The sequence below is a fragment of the Urocitellus parryii genome, chromosome X (assembly GCF_045843805.1).
Source record: "Urocitellus parryii isolate mUroPar1 chromosome X, mUroPar1.hap1, whole genome shotgun sequence".
Lineage (NCBI taxonomy): Eukaryota > Metazoa > Chordata > Mammalia > Rodentia > Sciuridae > Urocitellus > Urocitellus parryii.
The window spans coordinates 59505259-59525370 of NC_135547.1; the positions used below are offsets into that span (position 1 = coordinate 59505259).

Here is a 20112-nt window from a genome sequence, read left to right on the forward strand (position 1 = left end):
GCTATGGCAAAGAAGATCAATCCTGGGCACAACAACATGTAAAGTAGAATATCAATCTTTATTATGAAAATAAACAGCCACCTTCAATGGGGAAAACAGAACAACTGGCCCTTTGGAAGGTTAACTTTGGCTTCTTGGTCAGCTAGATCTCCAAAGCATCATAAACTTAAGTTGGTGACAGAGAAACAATGATGTGGATGAAAAGGAGGATGGCATTCAAGGGCTCCTTTCAGGGTAACTGTTTGAAGGCCTCTTCTGGGATCTTGCCCTCCATCTGGATGGAAGGAATTGGAATGTCAGAAGAGCTAGGTGCCCTGAGTTCCATCCACCCAATCTCTACTTTACTGAAGGCCCACAGACATACATTTTTTACCCTCTTGGTCCCCAGGTCTCACCTGAAGCATAATGAAGACCTGACCAGCTCTGGTGTAGTTCCACTCATTGTCTTCAAGGCACCTTCAGTGAGAGAAGAACAGGTGATCTCCATTATTACCATAGTACAGACATGCTGGCCACAAAACGCCATCTCTTAACCTATGCTGCTCTTTTTCTGGGATGCATGTACCAGAATGAAGACCACTGTAATGATGAAAAAAGACCTTGTGAAAACCAAAATGTCTGTCACTAACATTCATGCTCACCCAAATTCAAAGCAGAAAAATAGGGATGTTCAAAAGCATCAATCATACTGATAAAAAGATGCTCAAGAATATAACAAATTGAAATTCAAAAATAAAGAATTCCAATCCCTTTAAAATTGTAGATAAAAGACACATTTACTCTCTTCAGGTGTATAATTTAATGGTTTCTAGCATATTCACAATATTGTGTGATTTCCTCATCTATCAAATTCCTCAAAAAGAAACTCTTAACTGTTAGAGATAACTATTCTCCCTCTTCTCCCAGACCCTGGCAACAACAACTCTGCCTTCTATCCTGGACATTTCATATAAGTGGAATCATACCATGTGTCTTTTTGTGACTGATTTCTTTTACTTATTATATTTTCAAGGTTCACCTATGTTATAGCATGTATCAGGACTATATTATTTTTAATGATTGAATAAAATTCTAGTGCATGTATGTACCACATTTATTTGTTTGATCATCAGGTAAAAGACCCTTGAGTTCTTTCTACTTTTCATCTATTAGAAATAATGCTGCTATGGACATACAAATTTTTGAAAAAACATACATTATCATTGCGCATAGTATATGCTTAGGAATGGGATTACTGGGCCACTCCATGTTTAAAATTTTGAGGAACCACTAAAATGTTTTAATGGTAACAGCTTCACTTTACATTCCCACCAGTAATTTATGAGGTTTTTAGTTTTTCTACAACTTCACGAGCATTTATCTTCTTTTTCAACTATTAAAGTCATTTTTGTGTGAAGCAGTATTTCATTATAGTTTCAATTTGTATTTCCCTAATGACCAATGATGTTGAGTATGTTTTTATGTGATTTGCTTGGTCATTTATATAACTTCTTTGGAGAAACATCTATTCCAATGATTTCCCCACTTTCAATTTTTTTTTTTGTCTTGTTATTGTTGAGTTGTAAGTGTCCTCCATATATTCTGGATAGTACTATTTACTTCCAAACATTTTCTCCCTTTCTCTGGGTTGTATTTTACTTTCTGGATATTGTCCTTTGGTGCAAACAACTTTTTAATTTTCATGAAGTTAACCATATCTATTTTCTTCAGTTGCTTGAGCTTTTGATATCATATGAAAGAAACTATTGCCTAATCCAAGATCATCAGGATATAAACTTCTATTTCCTTCTCAGAGCTTTTTAGTTTTAGTGTTACTTTTAGATCTTTATATTTGATCCTTTGAGTCAATTTTTGTATGTGGTAAGTGGAAGGGTTCAAAATTTTTTATCTTACAATTTTATATACATATAATTATCTATTTGTCCACCGAATAGATGCACCATTTATTTTAAGGAAGAGTATTCTTCATTTTTTTCAAAATTCTTTAAAAAATATTTTTTAAGATTATAAAAATCATAAAAATTAAGATTGCAAGGTTGTAGCTCAGTTGTAAAGTGCCTGCCTAGCATGTGTGAGGTACTGAGTTTGATTCTCAGCACCACATATAAATAAATAAAAATAAAGTTCTATCAACAAAAATAATTTTTTAAAAAAATCAATTGAAAATGGGAGTTCATAATAACCCACTTGAATCAAAGTGTGAAATATGATATATCAAGAACTATGTAATGTTTTGAACATCCAACAATAAAAATTAAAAAAATAATAATAAATAAATAAATAAATAAATTGACCATAAATGTCAGGGTTTATTTTTGAATTCTCAATTTTATTGCATTGATCTACATATCTATTCACATGCCAGTACCATGCAGTGTTTTAAATTTTTATTTTGGTTTGTAGTGCTGGGGATTGAACACAGGGCCTCTCTTATGGTACACAAGCACTCTCACTGAACTGCATCCCCAGTCCACCCTGCAGTTTTGATTACAGTAACTTTGTACTGTTTTGAAACAGGGAAGTATGAGATTACTAATTTTCTCTTCTCTCTAAAGACTACTGTGGCTATTCTGAGACCATGTTTTGAAGTCAGGTAGCATAATGCCTCCTGCTTTGTTCTTTTTGCTCAAAATGGCTTTGGCTATTTTTGTGTTTGTGTGTGTGTGTGTGTGTGTGTGTGTGTGTGTGTGTGTGGTTCCATATAAATATTATATGTTTTTTTCTAGTTCTGTGAAGAATTCCATTGACATTTTAATGATTTTTTAAAATATTCTTTTAGTTGTCAATGGACCTTTATTTTTTTATTTTCTTATATGTGGTGCTGAGGATCGAACTCAGTGCCTCACACATTCCAGGCAAGTGTGCTACCGCTGAGCTACAGCCTCAGCCCTCCATTGACATTTTAATAAACATCACACTGAATCCATAAATTGCTTAGGGTTAGCATGGGCCTTTTAACAATATTGATTCTTCCAATTCATGACACAGTATGTCTTTCCATTTTCTTTTGTCCCCTGAACCTTTCATAAATGCTTTATAATAACCATTGTAGAGATCATTCACCTCTTTGGTTAACTGTATTTCTAGTTCTTTTAATCTTTGTAGCAATTGTAAAAGGTATTCCTTTCTTGATTTCTATTCTGTATAACTCACTACTGGTATATAGCAACACTATTGATTTTTTATGTTGATTTTGTATCCTGTAACTTTGCTGAATTCATTTATTAGTTCTAATTTTTTGTTGAGATTTTGGGTTTGCTACATAGAAGGTCATGTCATCTGTAACTGTGACATTTTGATTTCATTTTTTCCCAATTTTTCTTATTTTTAATTATTTTATTTTTATTAGTATGTATTATTTGTACCTATTAATAGAGTTCAGTGTAATACTGAACAATACATATTTTATGTTTCAAAGGTGATTTATTTATTCATTTGTATGGTGCATATTAATTTCACAAAATGGTAGATTTCATTGTGGCATATTGGTGCACAAATAAATATATAATTTGATCAACTCCACTTCCTGATAGCATCCCAACATCCCATCTCAGCTCCCCTGATTCTCTTCCTCTACCCTACATGTCTCTCTTCTACTTTCATGGCATCCCTATTTTCCCCCTCCAGTTTCCACAGATGTGGGAAAACATGATAGCTTTCTTTTTGAATATGACTTATTTCACTTTGAATTATAATCTCAGTTCCACTCATGTACCTGCAAGTTACATAATTTTGTTCTTTTTTATGGTTGAATAAAACTCCATCATGTATACACCACATTTTCTTTATCCATTCACCTGTAGACAGATACCTAGGTTGGTTCCATAACTTGGCTATTGTGAATTGTACTGCTATAAACTTGGGTATGTATATATTTCTAAAATATGCTGACTTTAGTTCTTTTGGATCAATACCAAGGAGTGGTAAAGCTGGATAATGTAGTAGTTCTATTTTTAGTTTATTAAGGAACCTCCATACCAATTTCCATAGTGGCTGTAGTAATTTACATTCCCACTAACAGTATATAAGATTCTTTTTTCACCATATCCTCACCAGCATTTATTGTAATTTGTATTCTTGATGGTTGCCATTCTAACTGGAATGAAATGGATTTGATTTACATTTACTTGATTGCCAAAAATGTTGAATATTTTTCATGTAATCATTGGCCATTTGTACTCTCCTTTTGAGACATATTTGTTTAGTTCATCTCTTAATTGATTGCATTTTTAATGTTGAGATTTTTGAGTTCTTTCTATGTTCTGGATATTAGTCCTCTGTTGGAGGAGTAGCTGGCAAAGAGTTTCTCCCATTGAGTAGGTTCTCTTTGATATGCAGAAACTTTCAGTTTGATGCCATCCCATTTATTGATTCTTTCTCTTATTTCCTGAGTTATAGGGATACTATTTTGAAGTTTTGCCTGCACCTATATTGAAGTATTTCCACAGTTTTTTTCCCTTCTGTCAGTTTCAAAATTTCTGGTCATGTACTTAAAGAATTAAGACCATTTACATTCACTGTTAATATACAGAGGTATATGTTACTTCCTGTAATTGTGTTTTATTTCTAAGGTTTGAATCATTTCTATTTCTCAGCAGCTTATTTATTTTTCTAATGTGATTTATTCTTTCTCCTCCATTCTGCTCTTCTCTGTGTAGGATTCTTTGAGTATGTTCTACAATGCTAGTTTAATGATTATGAACTCCTTTAGTTCATGCTTATTTTGGAAGGTTTTTATTTCTTCTTTGATTTTGAATAAAGTGAAAAATTAAGTATTAAAGGAAGAAAGATTTCCATTAAATGATATAGGGCATGACAAGGAAAAGTAAAGAGGAAGTTAACAAAAAAGGCAGAGGAAAAGGCAGAAGAGAGACTAAAACAGATAATGTGAGCAGACACAGAGAAAAAAAGAGGGCAGAGTATAACAATGAGAAAGACAGAAGAGTAAATCCAATTAATACATTAAAATACATAAAATTGGAATAAAGTATGCAATATCAAAAAATGAGGAAAACTGTGAAGTCAACACAGAAGAAAATAACAATGAAATAAAAAACTTACATTAAAGATTCTAAAAATATTCCTTGCTGAGTTATTTAACATGGAGTGATCTCTTACTGGGGGTATATCTCAGAGCCAAGGCAGAGATGTGTTACACAGTTCCTTGGCATGTCTAGGCACCTAATTGCTCTTTGAAGAGTTATAAGGAGTGCCCCCTGATTATCTGTGGTCTAGAATTGTTCATTCATCCTGATGAATTGACTGGTTCATCATTATATAATGACCTTCCTTGTTTCATTTTACTGCTTTTGATTTAAACTCTGTTTTCCAATATAAATATGGATACTTCTTTATTTTGGCTTCTATTTGCATAGAATACCTTATTCTATTCCTTCACTTTAAATCTATGTGTGTCCTTACAGGTGAAATGAGTTTCTTTTAAGTAACATATTGCCATTGTTTTAAATCCATTCTGCCACTCTATATCTTTTAATTGGAAAACTTAAGGCATTTATGTTCAAGGTAATTATGGATACCTAAGTTCTTACTTGTTTTCTAATTTCTTTGTAGTTTTTTCTTTCTTTCTCCCTCCCTCTTTTGTAGTTTTATTTGGTGGTTAAGTGAATTTACTGGTATGTTTTGATTTCTTGCTTATTTTTGTTTGTCTATTACCATAAGGCTCACCAACAAAATCTTCTGATCATATCAAGCTAGCTTGAATGACAGTAATTTAACATGAGCATAAGAAGAGAAAGAAACAAAATGGAAAAAGAACAGGAGAAAATATACTCACAAGAAAACTCTCCTGTTGCATTCCATTTTTCCTCATATTTAAAAATTTTTATATCCCATTTTTACATCTTTCAATATTGCCTATCACTTAACACATTAATATCACTTACTAGTTTTTAATAATTTGTTTTAGTATTTATACTAAGGACTCATGGCTTAAGACTGCTGGAACCATCCATAGGTAATATAGTTGGAACAGAAGTCTAATCTTGCAACACACAAGATTATAATTGATGCATTATAATTATACAAAATGGTGGGATTCATTATGATACGTTTGTACATAAACATAAAATAATTTGTTCAATTTCACTGCCTAGTACCTCCCTTTGCTCTTGTCTTCTCCCTCATCCAAATCTCCATTCTCTATTCTACTGGTCTCCCTTCTATTTTCATGAAAATTTCCTTGCCCTTCTTTTTTTCTATGTTCCACATATAAGAGAAAAATATGACCCTGATTTTCTGAGGCTGTCATATTTCATTTAATATTATGTTCTGTCATTTCATCCATTTACAGGCAAATGACAAAACTTCATTCTTCTTTATGGATGTGTAAAATGCCATGTGTGGGCATGTGTGTGTTTAGGCCTATATCCCTAATCCATAGTTACTGGACTGTAGTCTGACACTGTAAGATTCTTCCCAGCTGTAGGCAATCACCATGGATGAATCAGCCTGAGGCTCCTATATTACACCTGTGGCCATCAAAACCACCAAATTCTATCACACCCTGAGCCAACACCTCACTAAGACCACCGAGATACTAGGTTAGGATCAAGGTACACAATGTTATGGGCTATTACTGAGGAGGACTCATGGCTTAAGACTGCTGGAACCATCCATAGATAATGTAGTTGGAACAGAAGTATAATTGAGTGGGGACATATGCCTTTCCTTGGCACTGGAACTGTTCCAGAGGCTCTGTTCATAGGCAGTCCTGAGGAGAGGACTATTAGGATCTGCCCAGTGTTAAGTTTCATCAGTTCAGCACTAAGAGCTAGTAATAATGTCCTGTGCTTTCTGCTTTTTCCTACCCAAAGTGAATGGGGTCTTCCATCACTACAATGACCAAGGTTAGAGTAGTGTTGCTCAAGGTACTTTGCCACTTGGGTTGACTCTAGCTGGGCTGCAGCAGATTCTCATAGCCACAGGAATCCACACAGTCTCAGGAGTACACCCAGTCCAATGGCAAAGCCAGTGTGGTAATACTGGCTGAAACATCAATCTGTCCCACTGAAACACAGATCTGCCTGGTATTGGGCAGTTTAAGGGTCCAGTCTGTGAGCATTGTCCTGGTGATAGCTGTGCTGTCTAGTACGGGGGATTGTTGGTGGAAAGAGTTGTTTGGCCACAAAGGTTGGTACCAAGCTGGTCCCACCTGAGTCTTACAACTGCAGGGGCCTGCACAATCTCAGGAGAATGAATGCTCCCTAGGTCCACTCAAAGGCTGAACTGATGTGGTCAAAACTCAAGTCTGTCATGAAGACATACAGTCTTTTCCTGATGCCAGACTGGTCTAGAGGCTCTGTCTATGAGTTCTGGCCTGCATATGGGACTTTCAATTTCTACTGGGTGCTTGGTCTCACTTCGGCAGGCCTGGCACTGGGCCTTGAGACAAAGCCCTACGCTAGCTTTCCTGTCTTGCTCCCCAGCAAGTAAAGTCCTACTCTCCACTCTGCTGCCCAAGAATTGAGGAGCGGAGGTAGAGGTAGTCTCTTTGTCTAATGTAGTTTCAGTGTTCAGTCCAGGAGTACTGGCCTTGTGGTAGGGGGTCATGGTGCTCTACATAGCGTGGGGTTTCACTGTGGCAGGCCTGATACTGAGTTTCAAGGTCAATACCTGAACATCTTTCTCCCTCCCCAAAGTGGGAGGTGCTTCTCTATGCTCTGAGCTGCTTGGAGTTGGAGGAAGAAGGTAAGGATAAGCCTTTTATCCTGCAACCTTTTAAAAAATTGGTTCTTTTTAGTTATTCATGACAGTAGAATTCATTTTGATAAAATCATGGAATATATCTTATTCTGCTAAGAGCCACAGCCAAGTAATATGATGCATGGCATTTTTGGTTGAAAGGTGAGCCAGCAAGCCATTGAGATGATATGATTATGTTAAGATCTGCATACATATGGATATTGGACTCCTGCTGTCCACCTTGGCCTGCTACAGGACTCCTGGAGAGTTCCCATTGGTTGGGGAAGTGCGGTAGGAGGGAATTCTGGAGGACGGACTTCCTGTTGGGGTCTGGGAAAACGCTGTGTGGGTCGCTGCGTGGGTCGTTGGCTGCATGGGTCGGCTGCGTGGGTCGGTCGGCAATCTTCCCTGGAGCGGGGGCATTGGTGGCAGTTTCAAAAATAAAGTTTGTTCCTGCTTGAGTGGCTCGTGATTTTGCGCCTAGCCAGACTGTGGCATTATTCTAGTTAGGACCCCATTCTTATGGATGTACATGATGGTGATGGGATTCACTATGATGTATCCATATAAGTACATAGGGAAGTTATTTTGGATTCATTCCACTATCTTTCCTTTTCCTATTCCCCTCCCTTCTCTTCATTCCCCTTTGTCTAATATCCTGTAAGCTTGTTAAATTTTAAATCCTCCTTCCTTCTTGCCTTCTTCAATGCATTTTTTTTTGTAAATTAGGTCTCTCTGATTTTGTAAAAACTGATTTTGTAAATCAGCCCTCTCACCTGATTTAATTAGTTCTTGTCCTGGTAGTTGGTGCATTAATAGCTATTCAACTTGGTAAATCTTTGGGGAGAGATTACAGGAGGATCTTATTAGGCTGTAATCTTGCTCTACCTCCCATTATCTTTTGTTATTTTTTCTTGCTGATGCTATTATAATGGAAATGGTTTCTTAATTTCCTTTTTGGATTGTTCAATGCAAGTGCACAGAAATGCAAATAATATATGTATATAGATATGTTATCATGCAATCTTGTGTAATTTTTAAATCAACACTGATATTTTCTTGGGGGTTCTTTAGGATTTTCCATATGCAAGACTTTGTTGGCTGAACATTAAACTGTTTTAACATTTCTTTACAGTATAAAATTAGGATACATTTTTATGAGCCCATTTTGTAGGGGGAAGTAAAATATCCCAATAATTATTTTTTAAATTTTCTGCTAGTTCCCATGATTCACTCACCCAGTCTCCAGTTTAACCCATTCCTGTACATACCCAGCACTCACTTTTGAGACCATTCAAGTTTCATCCCAGACTGTGTAGAGAAAACCTTCACCATTTCCTGCTGCTCCTGGGAGAGGGTAGGCATGGAGGTGGAAAACAGTGCAGGCATTGGGATGGAGAAAGAGCTCTGGATCTCATCAGGGCTGGCATTCCTCACAATCAACTCATCATTCATGATGCATATACTGGAGGAAAAATTGACCCTCAGACAATAGTAGAGATGGACAATCCCTCACTACCAATGACAATCCTATATTCACCGCCACTCAGTAAACAAGATTCTTTCCATATCCCTACTCTGCATGGCTTCCTTGTCTGGAAGCCTCCATCCCTCCCACACTGCCTACTTTTGGAGGGACTATCTACCAGCCTGACCAGAGTTTTAGACTTAACTCCACTGCATTTATTCTGCACAACACTCGAATTTCTGTTTTCAGAAGAAGACATTGAATCAGAGATAAGTCATGTGTCTTGACCCATGTTATATAGGTAGCAAGTGTTGAGGTCAGAAAGAGAGGTCTATCCCAAGTGTCAATGCTCTTAAACACTAGGCTAGACTTATCCTTGAACTAATCTGTTGACTTTCCCCAGTATTAAGAATACTCTGGGGATTGCACCATCACAGTACTATAATTCTGGCCCCATGATGGTGTGGTTTTTCCCACCCATAACTTAGAACTTACCTGGAATTGTTGGTAGGGATAGCAATGAAGGTCCGGGTGAAGGCATGAACACATCCTTGAGACTTTCCTTCTGCTTTAAGGACAGCAAACAATACCCCTTTAGAGATGCACATACTTTAATTCAAACAATATTCCCCAATCAGGGTCTTCTGCTGAAGGGGGCCAGACTCAGACAATCATTCACTTGGAGTTGGGAGGCGTGACAGGAATGGAGGACAACAACTGGAAAAATTAACTCCCAGTGATGAGTCCCTTATCACATGTTGGGCCATGTGAAAACCACTTCAAAAGTTTACTTGATCCTTCTCTCACATCTACCAGAGAAATGGGTTCTGTTAGCTCTGATTTGCAAATGGGGAAGCAGAGAGTAACGGATTCAAGACTATAAAGTAAAGACCTTGTAGGACAGCCATCAACATCCAACACCTATGTCTCTAACACCTGAGCTATGGGACAGATAATCATGGACAATATTCATGCCCGGATGGTTTGTGGGATAGTGTAGGCAGGAGAACATAGAGAGAAGAATAGGAAGGAAAGTCCCAGCCACAACTGGAGAAGCTGGAGAAGTTCTGAGAAGGAGGAAGCAGTAGGGGATCTGAGTAGGGGGTCGTAAAGACACTCACCTTCCTTGAACACCCCATTCACAGAGAAGCAGACCATTGTTTCCTAAAGGGGGAAAATGCAAGAGCTCAGGATTTTGCTTAATCTCTTTCCCACCTCCAGTGTTCAGGGAGGAAGCAGGTGCTTACCGTCTGGAACCACATATCTACCATAAGGCAACTGAAGTCATGCTCAGTTTTGGGCAACACACTGAGGTAGTCCACGATGTCATGTTTTGTGTGTTTCAGCAGTTGTCTCCTCATGTCTGTAGAGAAAACAGAAACGAAGATAGGAGCAATACCATACCCTGGCCGTTGGTCCTTAAAATTGTTGCCTGTCATGCTCCCTTATGCTACCCAGTCTTCCCCTTCTCACACTTACTGGAATCCTTGAGCTTCTTCATATTCCTACTATACTTGAAGTACTTGCACAAGCTATTTCTAGGAGAAAAAGAGGAATAAGAGGGTGGGTCAGCCAGTGTGTTTATTTCCAGAACTCATATGTGTCTGTGAGAGAGTCACACCATCCTGGACCAGAGCCTGAACTGTGATACTCACGGGGCTGGGTCCTTGGGGCTGAAGGGAATGGTCAGAGAGAAGCAGGCCTCATCATGGTAAGCACTAAGTAGACCCTGTCGATCTCCATAGTCATAGATCAGGTAATATCTATTGGGGAGCAAAGGGAACAGGCTATCTCTGTGGCCTAACCCCCAAATGAGACCAGAAAACTCCTATGAGCAGTCTGGTGCTATGGAAGCCAAGCCTGTCCCAAGCCTCCCTCTCCTCAAAGTCTCAGGGGGAACTTACTCCTGTAGGAATTGCAGAACTAGATTCTTTAAGGTCTCAGATCCTTTATAGCTTTCCTGGAATAAAAATTCATTTTAGACTCTGTGATGGATAAAGTCTCCCCTGCAACACCCCCATCTCTGTTGGTCCTTCTTCCTCACCTTGCAGGGTTTTATTAATTTGGGGGCATCAGGGTCAATGACAACTGGTGTGGATAACTCCTGGCCATCCTGGAGAAGGGAAGAGGAAGTCAGCAGTGCAGCTCAGGGTGGTGGCACAGTATGAACAAGGAGTTGAACAGGCCCAAGGGGGAACAAGGGCCAGATGCTAGCTCAAAAATGGCCCTGGAAATTCTGTGGATGAGATCACACTAGGCATCTACATCATGAGCTGTTGGGAATCTCTGCCATTATATGCAACCTGTAGGTGGGTGTACATGCATGTGTGCACACATACATGTGTGTTCTCCCTAGGGAAAATGTCCATGCCAGGGAGAATCCATGCCCTTTAAGATGGATGAGGGTCTGGTGCACACGTAATCTAGGCAAGGCCCACAAGGCCTGGGGCCAGCGGGGAGGTCAGGCATGTGAGTAAGGAGACAAGACCGGAAGTGTGTACTTACCAGGCGTAACAAATTGGGGAAACAATCCTGGATAGCACTGTGCAAATGAAAAATCTAATGAAGTGAGGTGACAGTGGAGGGTTGTGCACACTCTCTCCCTCTTGCTCTCCTCCCTCTCCTTCCCCCTGGGTACCTCCCATCTACACTGGCCTGGCCCCCTCCTCCAGGGCCCACCCTGCCTCCCTTACCTTCTTCCAGGTCCCCCCATGGAAGGCTCTGAAGGGAGCAGGGAATGGGGTGGGAGACCAGGGTTCTGCTACTGTGCTGGGTGTCCAGCCTTCCGTGGGGCATGGCCTGGCCAGACCAAGACCAGGTCATACTCTCGCCCCCCAGGATAGGATGCTGGGTGGGGTGGGGGTTTGGTGAGTGAGGCAGGCAGGGGAAGGCAGGGGTATGGCCACAGAAAGGGAGTGAAGGCAGGGGAGGGAGAGATGGTGATAGAGGAAGCAAAGCAAAGGGAAGGGGAAGATGCTGCCCCCTGGTGCTGGAGGTCAAGGCAGAAGTGAGAAGAAACCAGCTGCCCTACTGCAGCCCATTCCTTCACCTGCCCCTGGCTGGCCCTGCAGCCTCAGGCAGGAATGCAAACTTGTACCTGTTGGGCTGGGGCCCACAGGATGCAGGTTCAGCCTCTGTCTCCTGTGTGGGCCCAGAGGGGGCCAGGTATGGGAAAAGGAGCCGCCCCCACAAGAGGTGTCATTCCCAGCACCAATAGTGAAGAATCAGGCACCAGCTCAGCATGTGACAGAGGGTCTGTGGCCCCCTCTTATGAGCACTAGGTTCCCTCATGGTGGTCCCTGTGCACCTGTGCCTGTCTGAGTCAGTGTCTTGCCCAAGGAAGCATCTTGACTTGGGCTACCCAGGGCTGCTCTGAGGGACCAGGTTGGATGTGGGATGTGGAGTGGGGGAGAGAGCAGCAGTGCCCCTGAGTGGCCTGTGCTCCCGCCTTCTCCTCCTCCTCCTCCTGCCCCTCCTTTGCCCTGTGCCTTCCCCTCCTGTCTTGGGAAGGCCTCTGCTCGCTGTCAGTGGCCCACCTCTGGCTCCTTGACTCAGGGAACCCAAGTTTCTCCCCAAGGAGGAAACAGTTCCCACCAATGGCTTAGAGGAACAGATGTTGAGATGGTAGCCACCCTGGTCCTCAGCACTGGCATAAAATTTCCATGTCAGCCTGGGACAGGAAGGGGGGCTTTTCTGGAGCAAGGGAAGAATAGCCACTCTTAGGAGAGAGGAGGGAAGCCCAAGTCCATCTTCGGAGGGCTTGCTGGAGGAGGTCAGTACAGAGAGGTGGGAAACACACCCCAGCCCAGGTGAAAATGAGGGGCAGGTCAGAAGAAGGAAAGCAGACCTGTGAGCATAGCTGAGGGACATAGATAGAGGATAGGGTGTGGCCTGTGGTCCTTTCAGAGGACCAGGGCTGCATCCTCCTGCAGACGGGGACATCAGGGGCAGCTCCGGCTCCCAGGAAGCAAAGGTCCCCATGAAGGGTGACAGGTGTTACCAGGCATTATCTACCTTACGTAGGCAGACTGGTCTGGGAAAGTACTGCACAAGGGGTTCCCTTCTAGCCACAGCTCTTCCAGCTTCAGCCCTTTCAGCTTGTCCAATTCCTTGGCGGTCCTCAGCTAAGAAAGATGGGGAGGGAACCAGTTAAGGAGGCCCAGGGAAGAGAGGGACACCTGGGATCCTACATGCCATCCCCTCGAATCCTCACCCACAAGTGCCTTTGTCTGCCTCTTGCCAACACCCTGCTGTGCACTACCAGCCACCCTCAACCCAAATTTCACCTGGCTCTCTCTTCTCACCTCGTTTTTGGAAAGGTTTAGTATCTTGACTTTGGGAGCCTTCTCTATAATGTCAGACAGGCCATCCAGCTGGTACAGTTTGTTGTTTTGCATGTTCAAGGACAACAGCTTTTGGGGAGGAAGTGTTAGAGTGATGGGGATTATCTAGCACCTGGGAGACACATCTGCCCTGAACACCATCCCTTCCACCCCTCTACCTAAATACCAAACCTGGGCCTAAGGTCTCACCTCAGGGAAATTACTTTCAATGATCTGCAAGGTGGCAAACATGCAGTTTCTTCGATTCAGGATCATGTGAATGTCATGGCCCACCAAGTCTTTGGGAAGCCAAGACAAGGGAATCAGAAGGCTAAGAGGGGTCCAGCTAGATCAATGTCAGCAAAACCACTCCCCAAGTTTCCATCCCTATGTCTTCCTCCCAGGAAGAACCCTCTGCCCTCACCTGCCCTAGGGTTACTGTGGTCAGCAATACCTGAGTCAAAACGGAGCTTTTGGAGGTTGAGAACTTGCTGGGAGACATCATATCGTTTGCTCATAGTCAGCTGCAGAGACAGAGATGGAAACAGCAGCTCTTAGTATATAGGGATGGGGACAGTGATATCAGGGGGTAGGGGAGTGGGCAGTTTCTAAGAAATGGGCATATAACTTGCTTTGAGTCTACACTACCTTTAGCTGCTCCATTTGTTCTGGCGTGAACTTATTCTGCATAGAGTAGGGTACAGCAGAAGTATTGACAAAGACAGATATCTGTGGGAAGGAGAGGTAGGGTAAACACCAGGAGTTCTAATCCTAAAGATAACAACCATCCTCCTACTCCAAGACAACATGATACAGGGAAAGCCCCTAGCACACACCTTTCGGTTCTCCTCATCACAAATCTTGTAGCTGATATCCTTTAATGCAGAAGCAGTTTTAACATCCTGTACAAAGAACCGGGCCTGATTTCTGATGTAGTGGAACTACAGTGAAGACAGAAGCAATGGTGTCAGATGACAATGGCCCCTGCTGAGCCAGGCCTCTCCCCCTCCCCTGTGCCCACTCAGCTGGCTTCACCATCCTCTCTTACATCCACTGGGGTGAAGGGGACAATGCAATGGCTCTGGACTGTATTCATTAGCCATGCCTTGTCATACTTTCTCCCATGTGGAATCTAAGGATAAAAAGAAAGAGTCAGAGAGGAGGAGACAGCAAGGAATAGGATGGAGGACAGACCCAGCCAAGTGCTATTTTTCAACATTCTATCTAGCTTTAAAGTACTTCTAAAGGGACCACTGACATGATTTCTTGTTTCTGTGCCAAATATGGATTTCTGAAACCTCCTTCTCAGAAGCTCTTCTCCAAATAACCAATGTATGGTGTTTAATGTCATCTTCCTTCTATTAGTTTCCAAAATATCCTACTTAATGCAGACCTTTCCATGACACTCACCGTAACCTTGAACCAGTTGCCCATTGCTTCTCCTTTTGTGTCCTCTCCCATTTCTCTCTCTTCAGGTTTTGTATCTTTCCATACAGTAATATGGATTTGCTCTTTATTACGCCATTTCCCTCTCTTCTTATTGCGGCGGGTGGTTTGAGTGCTGGCAAATGGAGAGAAGGAGGGTGTCCATCAATGCTAAGAAAGCCTTCTATACCCCTCCCCTCACTGATACCAGGGTCACAATGAGGACTGCTCCACCAGTATGCCACTTCCACTGTTGTTCAGTTTTCCAGTGAGAGAAGAAAAAAAAAAAAGACCACAGAGAGTAAAAGAGTTGCATTGTCCAAGGGGCTGCTATCTGCAAAGCAGGCTGCCTGATTCCTGTCTTATTGTGGGTCTTTGTGGACATACCTTATTGCCACATTTCGATCTCCCTCCTGGAGTTTTGAAGGAAGCAGTTCATACCCAGTATGCTCATAATGAAGATTCTTCCTGCCAAGATTACCCTGGGAAATTTTTCCACCTTTCTTTTTTCCTTGAACAGCACTGTTATCATCACTGTTTTCTGAAACTGGTAACAAAAATGCAAGTATAAATTTCACTTAGCCTGATGTTCTACAGCTTCATCTGTTTATCAGCAAATGACATTGTTTCATTTTTCTGCATTGCTGAGTAGAATTTCATTGTGTATATATTCCATATTTTCTTTATCCATTCATCTACTTATGGGCAACCAGCCTGGTTGCATAATTTGGCTATTGTGAATTGTGCTGCTATAAACATTGGAATGCATGTAACTGTATAGCACGCTGATTTCAGTTCTTTTGGATGAATACTAAGGGGGTAGAATAGCTGGGTCATATGATGATTCTATTTCTAGTGTTTTTAGAAATCTCCATATTGATTTCCACAGTGTTTGTACTAATTTTCAATCCCATCAAAAATGTGTGAATATTCCTTTCTCCCCCCATCCTCTCCAGCATTATTATTCATTTTCTTGATGATTGACATTCTAACTGGGATGAGAAGAAATTTCATGCTAAGTAAAATAAGCCAAACTGACTCAGAAAGTCAAGGGTTAAATGTTTTCCCTTATATGCAGAAGCTAGAGAGATTAAAGGAATAAAAATGTGGGGAATTTCAGCAAATTTGAAGGGATATCAGTAGAGGAAAGGCAGTAGACCAAGAGGGAGGAGGGAAGGGAGAGAAAGGGGAAGAACTTGTGGAATAAAATCAACCAAATTATGCTATGTGCAGGTGTGAGCATATCATAATGAATCCCAGTTTCATGTGTAATTATAATATACTGATAAAAATATACATATATAAATAAATAAAATGAAGGCCAGAAAATTATAGGAAGAATAGGGTGAGGGAGAAGAAATGGAAGTGGTAAGTCCTAGGGGATGAATTAGAATAAATCATGTTATGTACATATATGAACATGTCACAATAAACCTCACCATTATGTACATTATAATGTACTAATAAAAACATAAAAAATACAAATTTAAGGAAACATTAATTATCCACTTACCATGTCATGGCCCAACAGTGAGTTAAGGCAAGCGAAATGCCAACTTTCCCTAAGGATCAATCACACAAATTCCAGAAAACAAACTCCTTTGTCCAGATACAACAGCCTTCTCTCATAGGTGACACAATCAAGGGAGATACTATAGACGAAGAAGTAACTCTGTTGGACCTTTTAATAAGTGGAGCAGGATTGGTAAGGATCAAGGATGTGTCTGTCCTTGGGTTAGGCTAGACATCATCTGCACACCAGACAGCTGTTCTACACTTGCCTTCTCTGAGGCTTCTCCAATCACCACCAATTTCTGGGAGGCAACCTCTGTAACACACCCTGATTCTAATCACCCACCAGAACTCACTGTGAATAATCAGCTAGCTGAGCTTCCTTTGCTGGTATAGTAAAAGTTTTAATGCAAGTTGGGACTAATCTAACATCCTGCTACACTGTCCCTGACACTTCCGCCCTCGCCTTCAACAATACTCAGCTTGAAACATTCAGAGCAAGCTTTCCTTCTGCACAGCCTGCAATGCTTTCAGCCCAGAACAGGACTCTTCCTAAACTCTACTCTTCTGTAACAAGAGTCTGAACGACAAACTGGAATGAGTAGCTTCAAATACAATTCCCAAAGGTGTGGGGATTTTCCTGTTCTTCTTTGTTGTTTCTTCCTCCCTCCCTCCCTGCCTTTCTTTTTTTGTACCAGGGATTGAATCCAGAGGCACTTAACCACTGAGCCACATCCCCAGGCCTTTTTGTTTGTTTATATATTTTTGAGACAAGGTCTTCCTAAATTGCTTAGATCCTTGCTAATTTGCTGAGGCTGGCTTTGAACTTGCAATCCTCCTGCCTCACCCTCCTGAGCTACTAGGATTATAGGCATGCTCCCCTACACCTGGCCACCAGAGTGATTTTTTTTTTTTAAAGTACAAGTCAAATCTTGTCATTCCTCTGCTCAAAATACTGTAACAGAGGGTTGGAGCCCATCAATATGTTAAAGAGATATGAGTCCAAAATGACAACAAAAGGGAACCTTATTGGTGATATTTGGAGAATGCCAGGAAACCAGCCCATTTCCATGAATGTTCATAAACAAAAGGAAAACTCTGGATATTAAACTGAAGGTTAATAGGGCACTTTGTCCAGGTATGGAGTTCAGGCAGAGTCTGAGTCATTTTGAGAATATGACTTCATTGATAACAGAATTGAGGGGAAAATATAAAAGTGAGCTAGAAAATGCCTATAGCTACAATCTCAGGCAAGGCCCTGTGCTGTGAATCACAGGGGACAGTGAACATGTGATAGAAAGCCACCATGGGCCCTGACAGTCAGAGATGTTGAAGACTAAACACACACAGGTGCACATCCACTTGCTGAACTCCCACATCTCAGCCCAGTCCCTGGCTCATGGCCCTGCTGCCAGAACCAAAAGCCCTGACAAGAGTATGAGAAAGGAGCCAGAGTCTCTCTGCCTGGGTCTGCCTAGGTCCCCCTCAGGTGTTTCCTCCCACATCAAAACACTAGTGAGGATCCTTTATGACATGGTATGTGTTCCCATGCTACTTACTGTGTCATTTTAGAACCACACCCCCTCCAATTCCCCCCAATACATGGCAACTTCATCCTGCTGTGTGGTAGGGAAAAATGGAGCAAGAAGTAAACTAGCACTTGCCCAGTGCCAACCAAAACTTTCTCAGTGTTGTGCGGACTCTAGGTTTGATTTGACCTCCTCACAGAAATGCCACAAGAATTATATCCACAGTTCCTTTTCAGATCATGAACATGAAGCCCACAGACATGAGGAACATTTACCTGGATTTCTAACCCAGCAAGTGGAGAACAAGTATTGTTCTCAGGACCCTCTGGTCTGCCTCCACAGTTTAAGCGCTTCTCCAACAACTGCATTGTTCTGAACTTCCAGATCTCAAAGAAAGATTTCTAGGAACTGGTGAGGGATAAGTTTTTGTGCTAGTTGCTCCTCTTGGGGTAAGAAGCAGATGATTAGGGCAAAGTGGAGAAAGCCCTCTTGGACCGGATGGGAGGAATCTATTTGGGCCATAGGTTTGCAGATTAGGAGTTACTTTGGGCTGGCAGGACCCTAACTAATATTTATTTTATGAGAGCACATGATGTAAATTTGGGACCATCAACAAAACCACTTTTGAGAAGACTACATACATCGCACCTGTTTCTACCTCCATCTGTTTGTCTATCCCAAATTTGGGCTGCAGTGAAAAATAGAACTAAGTAACTCCCTATATACTAATCCTAAAACTGTAGCTTTGACAATGTCAGAGAAGGAGGCATTTGTAAATACTGCTGACCAAAATGAGGAGAGGCTTTCCCTGAATCCAGCAGACACTAGCTTTCTGAACACATGGTATGTGTAGGAAGAATGTTTTGGCCCCACAGGCATGTCTGTGGTCACTCAGCCTCGTGACAGACATAAAGGACCATCCTTATCACAGAGGAAGGAAAGTGCACATGTGTGTGTGGGTATGAGTGTGTATGCATATGGACACATGGGCATGTATGAATGCTTTGTGTGATGTGCTTCTATACATAGGTTACAGATATGCACATTTCAAATCATGTTGGTAACTGCATTGCCACACAGAACTGGATCTCACTGCAGAATTTCTTTTAATGTGTTACATATTATATATGGGCAAATTATGTTCCTTGTTTTTTTTCATTTTTCTTTTCTTTTTTTTTTTTGGTACTGGAGATTGAACCCAGGGGTACTTAACTACAGAGCCACATCCCACCCTTTTTCATATTTTAATTAGAGACAGAGACAGGGTCCTCCTGAGTTATTAGGTGCCTCGCTAATCTGCTGAGGCTGGCTTTGAACTTGCAAACCTCCTGCCTCAGCCTCCCAAGTTACTGAGATTACAGGCATGTGCCACTGAGCCCAGCATGTTCCTTGTTGTGAATGTGCTTTTTAGTGATATTTTCTTTAATCTTGGTGTGTTTTTAAAATCTTGGTGTTTTAATATTTAGAATGTTTCTAATTAAGAAAGTATTAGAGTTTTCTGTATCAAAATATAGTAGAGCAAAATCCATAGTTTAGCTAGAGTTAGAGAATATCCCTATTGGAGAAGGCTTAAAGACACAGTGGAGCACAGCCTGGTCTTCAGAGTGGGCTCAGGAATTTTGTATCCTTACTCTACAGTTTCCCAGGAAATGCACATGAATATTTTTAAAAGTAATTTTTTTCTCAAGGAGATTAAATGATGTTTACACCCAGACACATTTCCACTAATCATGTGTGACTAATTTCCTACAATATGTTTAACAATCCAGAACTTATACTTTGATGAAGACATTTCAGGTTCTTTATTTATCATGCAAAATATATCTGCCTTAATATATCCACATGATTATATGTCTGTGCTTTTCAGGCTCTTTGGAACAGAAGGATGATGAGGTCAGAGAGTGGCTAATATTGTCGAGAGAGGAGTAGAAATGACTGTTCTTGGAACAAAGTATAGATGGGAAAGAAGAAATAAGAGTACCTGATAGAGAATGAAAAAGCCAAGGGATGGATGTATGGGTCAGGAAGATGAGGGGAGTGTTGGAAAGACCATGAAACACACACTAAGAAAGCCTCTGAGGAAGTGAATTCATCCTGGAGATATGCACTCCTCGAAAACCTTCCTTTCCACGCATATATTGTCTGTCTCTGTTAC

The 20112-nt window shown here is 41.2% G+C and overlaps 1 protein-coding gene across 1 annotated transcript; it reads right to left on the minus strand.

Moving 5' to 3' along the window:
* Positions 1-134: 134 nt before the first annotated feature.
* LOC113175668 (nuclear RNA export factor 2-like) lies at positions 135-15270 on the minus strand. The gene is made up of 19 exons (XM_026379975.2): positions 14902-15270; positions 14540-14623; positions 14328-14432; positions 14140-14220; positions 13946-14015; positions 13702-13790; positions 13474-13581; positions 13184-13293; positions 11675-11711; positions 11214-11282; positions 11074-11129; positions 10825-10932; positions 10649-10707; positions 10417-10532; positions 10291-10333; positions 9665-9737; positions 8984-9166; positions 396-456; positions 135-274 (listed from the first exon to the last, which is right to left on the minus strand). The coding sequence occupies exons 1-19, from the start codon at positions 14950-14952 to the stop codon at positions 230-232; spliced, it is 1548 nt and encodes a 515-aa protein (XP_026235760.2). The 5' UTR covers positions 14953-15270; the 3' UTR covers positions 135-229.
* Positions 15271-20112: the final 4842 nt, after the last annotated feature.

What these genes read in the sequence shown, in the direction of transcription:
- LOC113175668 (XM_026379975.2), bottom strand. Translation starts at nt 14,952, where the DNA reads ATGGGAGAGGACACAAAAGGAGAAGCAATGGGCAACTGGTTCAAGGTT. An exon ending in TCCCCAATTTGTTACGCCTG is followed by an intron (nt 11,283 to 11,674) that starts GTAAGTACACAC and finishes TCCCTTCTCCAG; the next exon opens with GATGGCCAGGAGTTATCCAC. An exon ending in GAATGGGGTGTTCAAGGAAG is followed by an intron (nt 9,738 to 10,290) that starts GTGAGTGTCTTT and finishes CTGTCCTTAAAG; the next exon opens with CAGAAGGAAAGTCTCAAGGA.